This window comes from Aulonocara sp. 'chitande type north' Nkhata Bay, linkage group LG16, assembly GCF_057382095.1.
Source record: "Aulonocara sp. 'chitande type north' Nkhata Bay isolate Kocher_YH1m ecotype deep benthic linkage group LG16, A_spYH_male_GT1.1, whole genome shotgun sequence".
Lineage (NCBI taxonomy): Eukaryota > Metazoa > Chordata > Actinopteri > Cichliformes > Cichlidae > Aulonocara > Aulonocara sp. 'chitande type north' Nkhata Bay.
The window spans coordinates 10683232-10702221 of record NC_141359.1 but is presented as its reverse complement, the minus strand read 5'-3'; the positions used below and the strand labels follow the sequence as shown (position 1 = coordinate 10702221).

Sequence of the window (18990 nt, the reverse complement as noted above, 5' to 3'; positions counted from 1 at the left end):
TACAACATTGCTGTTATTTTTTGGCTGCAGTTACTTAAAACACTTTTCATATGACAACATGAAATCATCCAAACTATCATGTTTATATATTTTATGTATGAACAAGAAATGCAAGAAAATGTAAAGTTTAAAACATATCACTGTTGTGTTTTTGAAGAAGGGTATTGTAGTTACACCATTCTTTCAGACAGTGGACCTCATCTCTGTAGGCAGTGTCGTCATCGTCGGTGATGAGCCCCATCAGAGTGGTATAATCTGCAAATTTGATGGTGATGTTGCAGGGATGTCAGGGGGTGCAGTCTCTGGTGTAGATGTAAGTGTACTGTTAATGTTCATGGCGTCAGTTACACGATGGACCCATAGCCAACATAACAGAGCCAGCAGTGCACGGGCAGGAATTCATTTCTTACTTAGAAATTCAGACACCTCTTGATATTTAAAGAAGAAAGGGATGGGCGAAATCTGATTGTTTAACACAAACTCTGTTTGCCAGCAACCAAGCTGCTCTCAGCATCAAAAGACTCCACCTCCAACCTAAAGAAATATCAGGAAGTAAGTTCATTTTTAAAAACTAAAGTTAGCCTACTACAGTTACTTTGTTTTAGTTGTTATAGCATGAACAACCTGCTAGCTGCAAATAATTATTTGCAGTTCTGTAAGGACTAACCTCAGCTAACACCAGCTAACAATGTTAGCTCAGTGGTGAGCAGTCTTCAGTAATAGTAATAAATCACACAACAATAGTATGTAGTTGTAAAAAGCATGACAATATATTAAGTAATCCAAAGTATTCAGAATGCACACACATTGTGTAACTTAACCCTTTAGAGCCGATCGGAGCGGGAACGCTCTGTTATGCGTAACTATTTTTAAATCCCGGTAGCACTGCAACCACGAAAGCTAGCGCAAAAAATTTTTTTGCATATGAAACCGGAGGAGTTGTACTTACATATTGTGCCATCAGCTTGTCCTAGGTCACGGTTTCCTTCCACATAAAGCTTTGCAAAAACTGCATAAAAAGCGCTTGCAGGAACAAAAACATAATATTCCAGAAACACGCTTTGCCGGTCCGATCAGCTGTTCAAAACACTTCCTACGTTGGAATAGACGTCAGCGCGAACTTTTGCATTTCCGCCATTACCTGGCCGAAACCAGAAGTGACGTCATTTTCGCGGAAATGTAGTCTTTTTTGCGATCAGGGCCTCAGGGCCTATACTGCTCTTTTTAAAAGTTATCTTTGACTTTATGACTTTCTGTGTCGTTTCTGGGATGCTTAGGACTCATATTGCACTGCTGGAAATAGTTTATTTTGATGCATATGCTGCTTTTTTGCAAATTTGCAGTATAATATTTATTTTCGTTTTTCCTGCAGTGTATAAAAATTGGTGTATTTCAAAAATAAAACTATGAAGACACTCAAAATAAATTTCCTGTGGTGGGAAACTATTTTGTGCAACTTTTTTGTATTTACAGTTTTGAGGGATAAGCCTCTTAAATTTCTCTAACTACAAATATATGTTAAAAAATCAAAAACGATTTTCAATTTTTTTGTAGTTTATTGCACTTTTTTGCAATTTATGTAATTACTATGCACTTAATGAATACATATTATTAAAATCTGGGCTATAATGGTTGTATTGATGTATAGCAACTTGAAATGCTCCCAAAAATGGCTCCACAGCATGTAAAAATATAATATAAGCTCTGGCGGACTTGGTTCTATGGTAGGTCTTAAAGGGTTAATGGAATACGCTACTGTTACGTCCCTCTGCAGCCCCTAATCATCTCAATGTTTTCAGCTGGTGCTAATTGGCCACACCTAGTCAGGTGTGGATAAAAGCATACCTGAGGCGAGCTTCCCGGGGAGCTCACTTGTCTTTGCCTGGGTGGCACCAGCCATTTTAGCCAACCTGGTATTCCATTTTAAGACAAAACCTCTTCTCACTAACACTCTGGTATTCATCTTTTATTTTATGTTGTGGCTTTTGAGCCTGGTTGTAACATAAGTGGGGGCTCGTCCAGTAGTGATGGGCAGATGAAGCTGGGCAGATGAAGCTTCAGTGCGCATGCGCCAACCAGCGTGCAGCCTGTTACAGTCGCTCCTGCGACATTGAACTGTGTGCTGTTGGACTCAGGCCGTATTATTTACCCAGGGAATTCTCTCATGTCATCATGGTGGCTGTTTATGTTCCTCCTTCTGCTAACCCCACAGCTGCATGTGACACTATCCACTCTGTCATAGCCCGGTTAGAGACTCAGCACCCGAGTGCCTTTATTGTAATTTCGGGTGACTTCAACCATGTATCACTGGACAATACGCTACCAACATTCAGACAATATGTGGACTGTCCGACCAGGAGAGAAAAAATTCTAGACCTACTGTATGCTAATGTCAAGGATGCATACAGCTCCTCCTCCCTCCCCCCACTTGGTAGGTCAGATCATAACCTGATTCACCTCACCCCCCGCTATGTGCCAATTGTGAGGAGGGAACCTGTGACCACGAGGAGCATTAGGAGGTGGTCAGAGGAGGCCTTAGCGGAACTACAGGGCTTTTTTGAGGTGACCAACTGAGAAACACTCCGTGAGCCTCACGCCGAGGACATCAATGGGCTTACTGAGTGTATCACAGACTACATAACTTTCTGCACCGACTCCATTGTTCCAGCTCAGACTGTTCATTGTTACCCAAATAACAAGCCATGGGTCATCAAGGTTCAAGGTTCAAGGTTCTAGGTTCTTTCAAGGTTCTTTATTATTTGTCACATGCATAGTTATACAAGTATAACACACAGTGAAATGTAGCCTGACACGCTCCTCGACATGTGCAAAAATTGGGGGGGGGTGTAGAGGAAGAACATCAAAGGACATCAAAGCCCTCCTCAACAACAAGAAGAGGGCTTTCAGAGGGGGCAATGAAGAGGAGGTGAGGAAGGTCCAGGTGTTACTAAATGACAAAATCAGAGAGGCTAAGGACAATTACAGGAGGAAGCTGGAGTGGAAACTCCAGCAGAACACCCCTCCACACATGAGAGGTGTGGAGGGGCATGAAGACCATCACTGGATTCAGGCCAACCAACAGCAGTGGAGCTGAGGGAGGTGAGGATAGAGCTAACGAGTTGAATCTGTTTATCAATAGATTCGACACTACAGTGTCTGCTCCCACCCCCACAACCTCACCTGTAGTCAGCCTGGAATCCAGAGCCACACCACTGTGCCAGCCTCTCTCTTCACATGGCGCTGTTGCCTCCTGTATTTTTCCTGACACCCCTCCCCCACCCATCACCTTCACTCAATACCAGATTGAGATGCAAATGAGGAGACTTCACTCAAGCAAGTCTGCTGGACCAGACGGAGTGAGTCCCCTCATCCTCAAGACCTGTGCCCCCCAGCTGTGTGGAGTCTTTCATAAACTGTTTATGCTGAGTCTGAGTCTGCAGAGGGTACCAGTGATGTGGAAGACATCATGCTTCGTCCCTGTACCAAAGATGCCACGTCCCAGTGGCCCCCAGGATTACAGGCCCGTGGCACTGACCTCCCACATCATGAAGACCCTGGAAAGGCTCATCCTGGACCAGCTGCGACCCATAGTAAGACCACATCTGGATCCCCTTCAGTTCACTTATCAGCCTCGTCTCGGAACTGAGGACGCCATCATCTACCTGCTCAATCGTGTCTACACCCATCTGGACCAGCCGGCGAGCACTGTGAGGGTCATGTTTTTTGACTTTTCTAGTGCTTTCAATACCATCAGGCCGACCCTCCTGGGTGATAAGTTAGCAGCGATGCAGGTGGATGCTTCTCTGGTGTCCTGGATTGTTAATTACCTGACAGGAAGACCACAATATGTACGTCTCCGACAGTGTGTGTCTGACAAAGTAATCAGCAACACAGGGGCACCACAGAGGACTGTCCTCTCCCCCTTCCTCTTCACCCTCTACACCACAGACTTCAGCCACTGCACAGAGACCTGCCATCTTCAGAAGTTTTCTGATGACTAACGTTGAGGTATGGACAGCTACACACTGAGGCTTTGAGCCTCAGTCCTGCCCACATTGTATTCTGTAAAAATTAAATTTTGACTGCTTTTATGACCTTTGTAGTGGGGAGAACATAGCTAGGATTTAACGATTTAACAAATCTTTTAAATCCTTTGTCCTCCACAATGCTAAATGGCTGGGAGTCCTCAATCACCATGCTAACCAGGTCTTCATCTATTTGAGATTATTCTCCTGAGGAAAGACAACAAAAACAAAGCACAAATATAAATATCACACACGTAACTTATAACAGCTGTATAATATTGTTATATCATATAGTAACATTACTGCATGCTATATTATCATGGCATTTGATGGCTCACCTGGTCTTGCTCCACAATCGGTGTTCCCCCTATTCTCATGCAAAGCTCTGTAGTGCCTAAGCATGGATGAGGTGTTGTTGTTATATCCCAGCTCCCTGGCACATAGCAAACACTTCGCCTTGTACAAAAGTAAAGACAGCTTAACATAAATTGTATTGCATCATCAGTATTATGAAAATACATCTTCTGTAGAAATTTACATACCTTGTTGGGAGGAATAAAATCAAAATGTTCACACACAGGGGAGGACATACTCCTCTTCTTAGCTGGCTCCATTCTCTCCTGACTTTCTCTCCTCACTCTCATAAACCTCCAAACTGTCTCCAAACTCTCACTAACTGCAACTCTCCATCAAACACCCACATTTTTGAATGAAGTCTGAGGGGTTTATATTGCTGTCATAGCTCGCGGCAAAGTTCGAACCACTTCATGAACCAGTCACGTGGCAGAGCCGGGCAGCGAGGCTTCGGACGTCATCATTTTCAGCTCCTCCCATAAATGAAGCAAGCCTCGATACGCGCATCGCGGAAACGCCCCTCAATTACTCGACACAAGCTTCGAAGCCTCGATACAGAACGTCACATCACTATAGTCCAGGATCTTTGGACATTTTAGTGGAAACTGAATATTAGTTTGTTTTACTTTTAAGTGGGTGAGTGAAGGTGTTCACTGTGATTGAGCAACGTCCCTTTAGTAAGTGTGTTTCAGCTGGGTGGCTGTGCTGCCCCTCCATCGAAGCACTTGGTTGTTGTTTTGCTTTATTGTTTTAGTTTATTGTGTTTGGTGGTTATCCTGGGTGGGGGTACGCTTCAGAGTTTGGTAGGAGATTATATCCCTGGTCTGCTGCCTACCCTTGAGATTGCGTTTAAAGTTGCCTTGAGATCATTGTCTGGTGAGTGTTTTGTGCTGTGACCTTTAGTGTTGTGGGGAATATGGCTACTTTTGTTGGATCACTTGTGAGTGTTGTTGGCCAGGTGATGGCAATAACACTGTGAGGTGATGAGTAGGGATGGGTACCGGTATCCGGTGCCATCATGGCACCGGTTCTGACATAAACGGTAGTAACCAGACCGAAAAGCAACGCACATTTCGGTGCTTTATTTCGGTGCTTTATTTCAGTGCTTTTTTTCCTGTCCTGTGCTGTGATACACTTTAGATTCTAGCCAATCATTTTACATTTCCGAGGATAGTAGGCGGGTCCAGGTACATACGTTCTTTTAGAGCAGAGCTACAGATTAAAAATGCCCAAGGCGAAGCGGTCAAAAGTCTGGCTGTACTTCACAGCAAAAGATGCAAACTCAGCAGCCTGCAACAAGTGCTTTAAGCTGATACTGTGATACTGTGCAAAGGAGGTAACACCTCAAATCCGATGAAACACCTGGCGACGCATAGCGTTTTTTTAAAAGCTGAGAAATGCGCCGTATTTGATGCTGCAACACCTCACACCGTGCACATCTACTGCGGGTATGGTGCCTGTTATTGGACCCGGAGTTAGCAACATCCCCCAAAAACCTGAAGAGGAGAGTCCTGGCCCCTAGCCCTGCCAGTTTAGCAGAAATGATGACGGCTGATGATGGCAGCAGCAGCCGTTCTTCTCTGTGTGAGTAGCTTAATGTTATTCGTGTGTAATTTACGTTGAGTAGGCTAACCACACTATTACACTAATGCATGTAAGGTGAACTAGCAAACACCGTCGTAGTTACATGCGGCTGTCTTCTTGTTTGATGGCAGATACTCCCTTGGACAAAGTTTGTGTTTTTTCCATTGTTTAAGCACTGCTTCCAGCCAAGAGTGATACCATATATGCCCCATAGCTGCAGAAAAGGCTAACATTGTTATCTTTTTACAAAGAAACCAGCTGAACATGAGAGGTTTTTGGACAAAGTTGGTGTTCTCCATTCTTTAAGCACCGGTTTGAGCACCGTTTAAGCACCGGCACCGTTTCAAAAGTACCGGTTTGGCACGGGTATTGGATAAAACCTAACGATACCCATCCCTAGTGATGAGCCACCCTTGTTGTGATCATTGTGTGGCCATAGCTCTCCGTTTGTGGTTGGTCACTAGCATGCTTGCTTTACTGAACTTTGGAGTTTAAAGTAACTTGTTGTGGTATGAGGCCACTTGTATGTGACCATTTGTGTGGTGGAGACAACAGATCACTTGGTTGTGGTTATTTGCTACTATTTTTGGTTTTGTGTTGTAGCAGGTCAAGTAATCATTTTGAGTTGTACTGTTGTACAGTGTTGGTCACATGTTACTTTTTGTGTGTTCAGTGTGGCAACTTCAAAATCCTCATGTAGGGGCATCCATGCTTAAAGATGCCAACTATAATGTGAACACCGTGCTTCTGTTGGCTTTTACTTTTTTTTTCAGGTTTGTGGGTCAAGGACCTGAAGGTTTCAGAGAGGCTTTTAATAAATTTAGGGGTCCTAGAGGAACCCTTTTGAGGGAGGAGGTGTTACGTCCCTCTGCAGCCCCTAATCATCTCAATGTGTTCAGCTGGTGCTAATTGGCCACACCTAGTCAGGTGTGGATAAAAGGACCTGAAAGCAAGCTTCCAAGAAGCTAACTTGTCTTTGCCTGGGTGGCACCAGCCATTTTGGCCGGCCTGTGATGCCATTGTAAGATTAAAACCTCTTACTATTTACACTCTGGTATTCGTCTCCTTTTTTATGTTGCGGCCTTGAGCCGGATCGTAACAGTTACAAACTACATTTGGGGGCATGTATTCTGTAATACGTAGTGGAATACATTTTAAAAGTAACCTTCTCAACACTGAACATAAATGTAAAGTAATTTTCTAGCCTGCATTACTACAATGCTAAAACCTTGATGTTAAAACAAAGAAGCTTTCTGAAAAATGTGCGTCACTATTTCCAGTTATTTATTGGTATATTTACATCTTAAAGGAACACTTAGGTAAAAAGTTATGTTATATGCTGATACAGTTTGCTTTTCAATCCATCCATTCATTCATTCATCTTCTTCCAATTAGCTGGGTCATGGGGAAAGCAGCCTAAGCAAAGAAGCCCAGAGCTCCTTCTACCCGGCCACGTCCTCCAGCTTGTCCAGAGAAACCACAAGGCGTTCCCTGGACAGCCAAGAGACAAAATCACTCCAGCATGTCCTGGGTCTACCACAGGGCCTCCTCCTCCTAGTGGGACATGCCTATCACAGTTCGCGCTGGCAAACCGCTCCCTCATGCCTGTGTACTCCGTGCCTGCCGCTCTCTCATTCCTGCAGCCCTCCTGGGAAAACAGAGGCAGCCGTTAGTACCATTAATTTCACTGGTAAGCTCACACTCACAAACTGACAAGCTGGAGAAATGATGGGAAGTCTTATGCAATGATCCAGCTTCAGAGAGAGCTCCACCATACTCCTAAGTAGCTCCTCTGACTAGGCTTGATCAGCTGCAGGTGTGATCATTTCCTCAGGTGTGGCCAGCCTCTAGACGGGACACACCCACCAGGCCTGCCTGAAACTAGGGCTGGGTATCGTCACTGATTTCTAGAATCGATTCAATTCCGATTCCCATGGTCCCGAATCGATTCGATCCACGATTCGATTCGATTCGATTCGATTTGAATCTGGGAAATTTTGATAGTCAGAAATATTATAATTCAGATCAGTACATTTACATATTTTTGTATCTATAAAAAGGAAGCTGACACACGCAAGACTTTATCAAAGGTGTGAGCATCACAGGAGATGCCTTTGTGTCAAAGTAGCTGAAACTAAAACACAGAAAAACATGAAGGTGATTTTTCCTGGCCGGGGATTTTATAAAAATATTCTGCAGTACATCAAAAACGAAAGAAAACCATTAATCAACATATGAAAATCACCTCTGAAGTTACAGAGGTTTTATTAGAGACACGGCTAAGCGTTTTGCATTTTGCATAATTTTAAAAAGTTTAAATTTGTTCAGTATTGAACAGCAGAAATGAGGCTTTCTTTTCGGAAGTAAGTGAAAGGAAACAAACAGCGTCCGACAGGCTGTAAACAACGGTAGACTTGTGCGTAACAAGCAAGCGAATAATGCAGAAAACAGATTTTTAGACGGGAAACTGTTCTTGAAGTACAGAGAGAGAGAGAGAGAGAGAGAGAGCTGTGTATGAAGTGTGATTTTTATCGAGGTGGAAGCAAAACAGGAAAAGTCAGAGGAAATTCATGACGATGTTAATTTGAAGCACAGTTTGGATCTTCTTTTGCTGCTGGTTCGGTCAATATTGTTTGGAGAGAGATGAAACTAACAGCTTTAGAATCAGCGCAAAAGGGGTGTGAACACAAAGTGCGGACCCGCCGACAGATCAGAATCAGCGAGCTGTCGGCTTTCAGCCCCGACCGTGTCCGTGCCGTCGGGTGAGAAAGGCGACATCTCACTGATTCTGCGCTGTGTGTTTACGTCTTTGTGCAGAATCTGTGTTTCTGCTCTCATTTACTGTCTTAACTGTTTGGTGGTTGTTGAAATTTTGTGAGGTTTGAGTTATAGTAACTGACGGTAAAAATTCACCACAATGAAAATAAACTACACCTAAACCTGGTTTATACCTGCCCCTGATAGACTGCAGGTCATAACTTCTTCAATCAATCAATCAATCAATCTTTATTTATAAAGCACTTTTCATACAAAAAAAATGTAGCACAAAGTGCTTTACATAGTTAAAAGCAGCCCACCCCACCCTCCAAATCACTCCCCACACTCTCATTAACATAAATGATGTGAATACACACATATCGCGCCCCCCCCCCACACACACACACACACACACATACGCACATGCGCACACTTAAAGAGTAAAAATTGGGCTGGGCTCGCATGAGCCAAGTGAGGAAACACTATAACAGGGAGCCGTCTGCACCGGGAGCCGGTCACAGACCGCAGCCTCCAGGCTGGGCAGGAGCAGGAGGAGGGAGGCCAAGGAGCCCCCCAGCCAGGCTGAGAGGACCCCCAGAAACCCAGCAGCCACAGTCGATCACAGCCCCAGTGCAGAGAGCGCCCTCTGAGGAAACACTGGAGATATGACACAATAGGATATATACAGGGTAAAATGATAAAATAAATAAGAACAGGATACAATATAAATATAAATATAAATAGAGTAAGAAGATTAAAAAATGAATAAGAATAAAATCAATAAATATTAGGTAAAGTCTAAATTAATAATAGAATAACAGGATAGAATAAATAAGCATAAAATAAATAAACGTTAGGTGAAAGCTAAATTAAAAAGGTGGGTCTTGAGCCTGTTCTTAAAAACATGTACGTTCTCTGCGGCCCTGAGGTCCTCCGGCAGGCTGTTCCACAGACGAGGACCATACCACTGAAAAGCTGCCTCTCCGTGAGTATGTGTCCTGACTTTAGGGAAATTCAAAAGGCCAGTACCAGAGGACCTCAGGGTCCGCGAGGGTTCGTATGGTAAAAGCAGATCTGAGAGATAAGAAGGCCCAAGACCATTAAGACATTTAAAAACCAATAAAAGATCCTGAAACACATGGGGAGCCAGTGCAGCGATTCTAAAACCGGTGTAATGTGGGCCCGCCCTCTGGTCTTCGTCAGCACACGAGCTGCCGAGTTTTGCAAGAGTTGTAAAGTTGAAATATTCTTCTTAGGAAGACCAGAGAGCAGGGCATTACAGTAATCAATGCGACTGGTAATAAAAGCATGCATCAGCATCTCTGTGTTGGCCCGAGAGAGAATAGGGCGAACTCTGGCTATATTTTTTAGATGATAAAATCCAATTTTGGTTACATGTTTAACATGTGGGATAAAACCAAGCTCAGAGTCAAAAATAACACCCAGGTTTTTCACTTGTAGCGAAGGACATAGTGTAAATGCCTCTAATTTAGACAAGAGTTTCTCTCTCTGAGCCTCAGGACCGAAGATTAAAACTTCAGTCTTGTCCTGGTTAAGCTGTAAAAAGTTTTCTGCCATCCAAGATCGTATATCTAAGATACAGTTAAAAAGGGCATCCATTGGTCTGGTGTCATCAGGAGACACGGAGATGTACAGCTGCGTGTCATCAGCGTAACTGTGGAAGTTCACTCCATGCCTCCTGATGATACTGCCGAGAGGGAGCATATACAAATTAAAAAGTACAGGGCCTAGAACCGACCCTTGAGGCACACCACATGTCATTTTATGGATCTTAGAGGAGCATGTATCCATACTCACCATAAAAGTTCTGTCAGAGAGATAGGAAGTGAACCAGTTATGTACAGCACCAGAGAGGCCCACCATGTGTTTCAGTCTGTTTAAAAGAATAGCATGGTCTACTGTATCAAAGGCTGCGCTTAGATCCAGTAGCACCAGGACTGAGAGCTTTTGGGAGTCCCAGTTACATCTAAGATCATTTAAAACCTTTAGGAGAGCCGTCTCTGTGCTGTGGTTCACCCTAAATCCAGACTGGAATATCTCCAGGATCTGTCTATCATTGAGAAAATCAGTAATCTGAGTAAAAACAAGTTTTTCTAAGATTTTACTTAAAAATGGTAAGTTGGATACAGGTCTGTAGTTATTAAAATCATTACAATCCAAATTGCTCTTCTTCAGAAGGGGCCTCACCACCGCCGTTTTAAAGGCAGCAGGGAAGACACCCAACTGAAGAGAGCAATTCATCATGTATAAAAGCTCAGCCTCAAAAAATCCATAAAGTGTTTTAAAGAGTGAAGAAGGGATTGGATCTAAAAGACATGTGGTGGGTCTCACTGTGGAGAAAACTTTCTGAAGGTTCTCAGCATTTACCAGGACAAAGCTGTCCAGTGTCTCCTCAGGTACAATCGAGCCCTCAGATGTGTTTACAAACATATCGCGATTAGATAAAATATCAGATCTGATGGCGCTGATTTTTCCCCTGAAGTGGTCTGCAAACTGCTCACAGAGTGAGTCTGTGGGGGTTCTTTGGGAGCTGTTAAAATCAGGGTTAAATAAATGATCTATGGTGGAAAAGAGGACCTTGGGATTATTTTTGTTATTACTGATTATTTTGGCGAAGTATGAATTTCTTGAGTTCCTTAATGTATTATTGTACATTTTAAGTTGCTCGCTAAATATTTGATGGTTGATAGTATTTTTATTTTTCCTCCATCTCCTTTCTGCTGCCCTGCAATTTCTTTTGAGTTTTTTGACTTCTTCGTTTCTCCAGGGTGATGCATGTTTTACGTTAATCTTTTTGGTGGTGAGTGGAGCAACGGAGTCAAGGCTTTTCTTCAGTTTGCTGTTGAAATGATTAAAAATCAAATCGCAGGGTGCAGGTAAAATCACAGGGGGGCATTCGTCTAAAACCCTGGTAAAATTTGCAGCCACTTCAGAGGTTAGATAGCGCCTCCTCACAGTTCGCACCGAGGTCTCCCGCTGAATAAAACCGGTGATGTTAAAAAACACACAGTAGTGGTCAGAGACAGCCAAGTCAACAACAGAGGACACGCTGGTGGACAGCCCATGGGTGATGACCAGGTCCAGAATGTGTCCTCTGTTGTGAGTCGGCTGCGTGACGTGCTGGATAAAATCCAAACAGTGAAGAATGTTTAAGAATTCTTTTGCTGCAGGATCAGAAGGATTATCTATGTGCAGGTTAAAATCACCGGTTAAAATTATCATATTATAGTTTGAATGTATGTTTGTTAAAAATTCTGAGAATTCCTTGATAAAAGCAGCGCTGTCTTTAGGTGGTCTATAAATTGTGACAGATAAAACTGGAGGGCTGCTGAAAACAATAGCATGGAATTCAAAAGTGGTAAAATGATCAAATAAAATTTGTTTGGTGGTGATTGTGTTGTTGGCTAAAGATTCAGTCCCACCACCTCTCTTACCACTTCTAATAGAAAAAGAGAAATTAAAATTTGGTGGGGAGGCCTCAGTGAGAACAACTGGTGCATCCGAACCCAGCCATGTTTCAGTTAAATATAAACAGTCAAGTTTATTATCTAAAATTAAATCATTAATAATAAAAGACTTGTTCGACAGAGAGCGTACATTTAAAAGTGCCATACTGATTGAGACTGGTGGATTTTTGACAATAGAGTTGAATGGATGTTGATATTTTTGAAGAGGCCGGAGGTTATTAATGTTTTTGGAGTTACTGGATTTATGATAATTCTGTTGCTCTCTGTTTGTGATTATGACGGGTATTGTGTTGACTGTGGGAGAGAGAGGTCCTAGTCCAGAGTTTTGTGTATTACTGTTAAAAGTAGAATATAGGAGCTGGGACCATGGGAACATCAGTCAGTGGCAGACAGATCAGCAGGTAATGTCAGTTTGGGGTAGTGACAGGGCGATGTGCGGGAGTGCTGTACGCCAAATGCCAAATTGGCGGACAGCAAACGGCGTCCCCAGGCGTTGAGGTGGAGCCCGTCTGCCCCAAAAAGATGCCTCCTCTCCCAGAAGGCATCAAAGTTGTTAATAAAACCCAAGCCGTGGGAGACACAGGCGGAGGAAAGCCAGGTGTTAAGGCTGAGCAGCCGGCTGAAACGGCCTATCCCTCTGCCACAGGTGGGGGTGGGCCCAGAGATAAAAGCACTCACCTGCAACTGACCAAGGAGGCTGAAGAGTTGGAGGAAGTCCAACTCTTCAGCAGCTCAGATTGCTGTTTGGGGATGTCATTGGTGCCGATGTGGATGATGAGCCGGTTAACCTGTGGGTGGGATGCCAGAATGTTGGGAATTCTGTCCACTATGTCAACAACAGTGGCTCCCGGGAACGACAGCGTGAGCGCCCCCCTCATCCGCACGTTCCTGACGATGGAATCCCCGAGGACCAGCGTGGAGAGAGGAGGTGCCACCGGGGTCTGTTGGCCATCTGAGACGCCCGCGCCGCGACACTGGGGGTGTTCAGATGGAGATGTGCCAGCCGGACTGCGTGAGTGACTCCCAGGTAGCCGCGCCGTGGGTCCTCTTCTCCGAGGAGCCGGGGTAAAGCACAGCTCTCCGTGGTGAGTTTGCACCACAGCGTCGGGTTGCCCGCCGCGGCTCCGGGGGCGTAGTGGTGGAGATGGCGCAGACCTCAGCGACACAGCGGGATGCCAAGGAGGATCGTGTCAAGTTCGCATTCAGCCCCCTGGATTTGGTATAGCGTGGATATCCTTTGTTCCAGCTCGATCACTTTTTGGCTCAGGTTGATGCAGCTTTCACAGCTGGATGTTGAGGTAAGTGGTGCCATTCCGGAATCTCGTACCGGCGACAGCGTCAAAAACAAAAATAGAAACTGCCACTTTAGCTTACGTTAGCTAAAAAGTCAGTCGTGACGCAGCAAGAAAAGAGTTTCAGATCAGTATCCAGCAAAGGCAAAACCAAGCTTCCAAAACTTTTCGATGCACGAGCGCCTTCAAACTTCAGGCCTCAACAGGCCTGAATCCTTCCTTCTTACCTGAAGTTCACCTGACACTCGGACCAGCGACCGCCTCTGGTCTCTCCTCCTCCTGTCTCCCCTTTCCCTCATCCACCTGCTGGCCTTTATGGAAGCTCTGCCATAGCCACCATCAAACAACTGAGTTATTTGTACACATTGGCCAGCATCTGGCCACCACCTTTCATCGTTCATACCGTTACATCCCCCCCCCCCCCAAAAAAAAAAAAAAAGAAAAAAAGAAATTGGCCTCCACCCATAAAAAAAAGAGAAATCAGTATCGGCCCACGGGGCAAATGCCCGGTATGCCCGATGGCCAGTCCAGCTATGTCTAATAGTGTCTTAGCAATATAGATAAAAAAGTCTCTGTCTGGCTCATTTGGAAAGTATTCGGATACAAATGCTAGTTTGTGATTTAAAATACTGCCAGTGATAAGTGCCAGCCAGCCATTTTCATCATTTGTGCTATACCTGATGGCCAAGTCAAATTTCCTCTTCAGCAAGATACAAACATCCTTGGGTTTATTTGTTGCACAGGATGAAATATATAGCACTAATAAGACATGATAATCTGCAAAACATATCCCTCTTTAGCTATAACTGTTACTGCTTTACTGCTTTCAGGGAGTAGAGGCTGTGTGTGTTCCAGGGAAGAACTGAGGTATAAACCACCAACACCTTATATGGAAATGAGAAGTTGTGCTACAAGTTATGAGAGTTGTGTGTCTGTGTGCCTGACTGGAGCGTAAATAAAACTCACTTCAAAAACACTCATCAAGTGTTTGTATTTTTTTTTTTTTTAATTCCACGACAAGATATAGGTGAATATTCATATCTGTGCATTCCCAGGTGCTGCCAGCTAAATCTAGTTTTTATCACTCCCACTTTTCCATTCAAGCACTCTTCATCTCCACCACCAGGGACCGTACTACTTGACAAGCTGTTGTTAGAATTAATTTAATATTACTTTCTAGTATCAGCTGATGTTTACTGGAGCCACAGCCGTAAAAGCTGTTTGTCATGATGTCGGTTTGGATATCTGGTGAGAGGGAAACACGAAGGTGAAATCAAGAGATGTCCTTAAGTGGTCATATGATGTAAACTGTTTAGAACTTATGCATATATACCAACAAGACAGTGTACATCACTGTCACAACAGCGTTTGTTATCATCCAAAGGCTTTATGGTTTCTCCTATAATACCTGGTGGGCTTGTCTCTAGTCAAAATGCCCAGACTGACTTTTTTCTCCCACTCCAGCTGACCAGGTGGTCAAGGTGCAGACTCAAGGCACATCGTTTTTGACCCCCCCCCCCCCAACCCCTTTGCAGTCTTTTGCTACTCGGGTTAAACATGATATATAAGTCACTTAGATAACTTCTAAATGTCAATGTTTGGTTTATTTCAGTGTTTGATTTGTTCCTGAGTAAAACTTCATAACTAGACCGTTTTATTTAATACTGAAGTCTTACTTGGAGAGCTGTCAGTATATTTTGAATTTCACCTGTTAGATTATGAAAATGTTTCCTCCTGAATTTAACTATTTTTTAATATTATACTTAATTCAAAGTCAGCTGTTTAAATAAGAACAGAACATTTTACATCAGGGGATACGACAGGTGAAATTCAAAAAAATAATTGTCTGATTTCCTGCATAAGAGAGTAGAACCGCTGCAGTGCAGACCTCCAACTGAGCCATCTTACATCATTGTATTACACAACATCTCCGTATTCTGGATGTTGAGTAGAAGCTGTTGAAACTGGCGGTGGCACAAGGCTTTGGAGAGAATATAATTAATAGCCTTTATCACCGGTTACATAACATGGCCATATTTTAAATGTTTAGCACAGAGTGCTTGTTGGTGAATAATACAGTGGAGTTTTATAGCTTTACGTCCTTCTTTGCTGACTTTGTTACAGACTAGGGTTGTTAATTCCTTAGTGAGTATTTCAGGCAGCAGAAACCCAAGAAAGAAGAGGAGCAAGGAGAAGAACCATCATGGAAGGATAGGCCCCTGCATGGTATGTACCAGTAGCAGATAGACTTGGCTAACATTCAAAACAATCCAACCAGTAGCTGGACAAAGCTGGACTGAGAGACAGCACTGAGTCATGAATCATGGCATCACAGGAACAAGCTCTGAGCACAAAATTCATAGAGGCTTGGGTCTACCAACCCAGGAGAGACCCCATGTGCAGACTGTGCAAAGATGCCCCTGAGACAATTCAGCACATAACAGCTTGGTGCAAGATGCTAGCAGGCAGGGCATACATGGAATGCCATAACCAGATGGCAGACATAATATACATGAACAGCTGTAGTGATAGATTTCTCTATACAAAGTGATAACAATATCAGGAAGAAGAAACATGATAAGCTTGAGAGTAAAAAACTGAGAAAGTAACTTGAGAAGATGTAGCGGTTGAAAGCCACAGTTGTTTCTGTGATGATCAGAAATACTGCATGGTACCCTTAAGTTCCCAGGTCTCAGCTTGAGGGGACTCGCAGGTTGAATAGAGTTAGAGGTCCAACCCGCAGCTATAAGACTTTGATCATCCTCATTCACATATCGAAACAAGAAAAAAAAAGACCTTCTTATTCAAGGTGTTTCTTTAGCCTTTTTGTCATAATGCCGACCTTTTGCCTATGCTACTAAGCCTTTACTAGTCCCATAGATTGAAAAAAAAATGTGTGAGAAAACACAATGAAGGACATAGGACTATAAATGTCAACTGGTGTCATGGTCCTGGGTCATTTTGACCAGGACCTGGTCCAGCTTCAGCTTCGCCTGGTCCAGCTTCAGCTTCAGCTTCGCCTGGTCCCTCCTCGCCTGGCCCTGCCTTGCCTGGTCCTGCCTCGCCTGGGCCTGCGGTTGCTACGCCACCATCCAATGTACGTCCAGCCCCTCAACATCGCCGGCCACCTTCCAGGCCACTGGCTGGGTGTCGCCGCCGTCGTGGGCGGCCTCCGGTCCAGCTCTGTTGTCGCCGCCACTGCCTTCCGCACGGCCGGCCTCCGGACCAGCTCTGTCGTCACCGCCGCTGCCTTCCGCGCGGCCGGCCTCTGAACCTCCATCGTCTGCGTCGCCGCTGCCACTGCCTTTCACGTGGCCGGCCCCCTGAGTACCCTGTGTTTGACTTTTGTGCTGTCGGCCTCCGGGTCGGCTTCCTGAACTTTTTGATTAGTGGACTCATGATTGACCCAGTGGGATTTGTTTTGAGTTATTCCTGTATCTCTGTTCTTGGGCTCCTTGTGTTTTGTTTTGTTTCTCTCATCCAAGAAGCTTCTTCAGTTCTAAGGTCAAATGGTGGGGAGTCCCAGATATAAACCTAGTGGGAGTATCCCCCTACAGAGGGACAAAAGGACCCCCTGATGATCCTCTAATCGCCTGAGCCAAGGTGTGAAACTGGGTGTGGGTCCCAATCAGTCAGAGTTTCGGGTGAGTTCATTGTGAAACCTGGCCCCACCTTATCATGTGAAGGTGACCTTAGAACTGAAGAAGCTTCTTGGATGAGAGGTGAAACGTCTTCAAGTAACTTAAAGAAGTCAAGACACTTTTCTTTGCAAGCTCCTTTGACTACGATGACCTGGATGACTGAGAACCTTCACAGACATTTCTTGTTTCCCATTTTATTGTGAAAGGTTTTGCCTCATCTCAGTGTGTCTAGCTTTGCTCCCCATGTATTATTAGCACGAACCCTCCCAGCTGTGTCTCCCTCCTGTTTTCCATTCCCTGATTACTCCCCTGTGTATATAAGCCCTGTGTTTTCCTGTGTTCCCTGTCGCATCGTACCCTCAACTAGCTGTGTGTTCTGCTTCCGTGTTTCTAGTATTTCTAGTGTTTAGTCATCTGCTCCAGTTTAGTATTTCTTTTCCAGTGTTTCCGTCCTCAGTTCCTCTGTTCAGACTTTTGTTGGTCTTTTGGTGAGTTTAGTTAGTACAAGGTTTTTCCCAGCAATAAAGCTGCGCTTTAATTTTCACTTCCGTGTCTGAGTCCTGCATTTTGGGTCCACCACTCCTGCTTGCCTGCCTGCCACACAACCAATCATGACAACTGGTTAGATTTCCTGAAGTCGTTTACATGTTAGTGGAGAACTTAATGAGTCCCACAGAGGATGGAAGGTTTTCTGATAAAACAAAGCCACATAGTCACTTACCTTCTTAGTTTAATGTTAGAAATATATTACTCCAACACTTGTCTTTTCATTTGTTATTCATGAATACAGTTTATGTAATCTAGTTCCATGGTCAATAACATTTTTGTTCATTCAATGGATGTTGAATTAAATGTAACATTGTTAACTCTTGGTGGGTTTGCAGAATTGCACAAATACAGGTATCTCTATTTTGTGGTTATATTCACACTTTATATTCTGATACTCTTTAATTCGACTATAGTGTGCCTTATTTGGACTTGCAAAAACCTTCACGAGCCAATGTACATTTTTATTGCAGCTTTGTTAATCAACTCTGTTCTTTACAGCATGATTATCTATCCGAAGCTTTTATCTGATGTTTTGTCTGAAAAACAGATTATATCGTATACGCTTTGTCTTTTCCAAGGATTTTTATATTACACCTCAGCTGGGTCAGAGTTTTTACTGTTGGCAGCAATGGCATATGACAGGTATGTGTCTATATGCAAACCCCTGCAATATCCAGTTATAATGAATAGAATAACTATATATGTCTCTCTAGTTTTAGCTTGGCTTATACCTGCTTTTGAGACAGCAGTGTCACTTGTGTTGTATTCTGAAGTAAAACTCTGTAGCTTTACTTTGACAGGAATTTTTTGTAACAATTCAGGATACAAGCTTCAGTGTGTGACCTCAGTGGCAATATCTGTATATGGTGTGGTCATGTTGATAAATATTGCCCTTCTACCTTTGCTTTTCATACTTTTTACATACATCAGGATTGTTAGAGTATCTTACCAAAGTTGCAGAGAAGTGAGGAAAAAAGCTGTAAAGACATGTTTACCCCACTTGCTGGTGTTAATCAACTTTTCCTGTTTTATTGTTTTTGATGTAATTATAGTTCGACTGGAATCTGATCTATCAAAAACTCTTCGCTTAATACTGACTTTTCAGTCAATTTTATTCCATCCTCTTTTAAATCCAATTATATATGGACTCAAAATGAATGAAATTTTTAAAAACCTCAAGATATTGTTTTGTCATGTTAAATAACACTGGTATTGCTGCCCTATTATCAAATGTATGAGATTTCATCGGCAATTGTAATGCAAGTTAGATAATGGATAATTATGCCATGGCATTTATATA

At 43.5% G+C, this 18990-nt stretch overlaps 1 protein-coding gene across 1 annotated transcript; it reads left to right on the top strand.

Annotated features, from left to right (window-relative positions):
- Positions 1 to 17976: 17976 nt before the first annotated feature.
- Positions 17977 to 18894, top strand: LOC147311026 (olfactory receptor 6N2-like). Its single transcript, XM_086267844.1, has one exon. It carries the CDS (start codon positions 17977 to 17979, stop codon positions 18892 to 18894), a length of 918 nt encoding a protein of 305 aa, XP_086123970.1.
- Positions 18895 to 18990: the final 96 nt, after the last annotated feature.

What these genes read in the sequence shown, in the direction of transcription:
- LOC147311026 (XM_086267844.1), top strand. Translation starts at nt 17,977, where the DNA reads ATGGATGTTGAATTAAATGTAACATTGTTAACTCTTGGTGGGTTTGCA.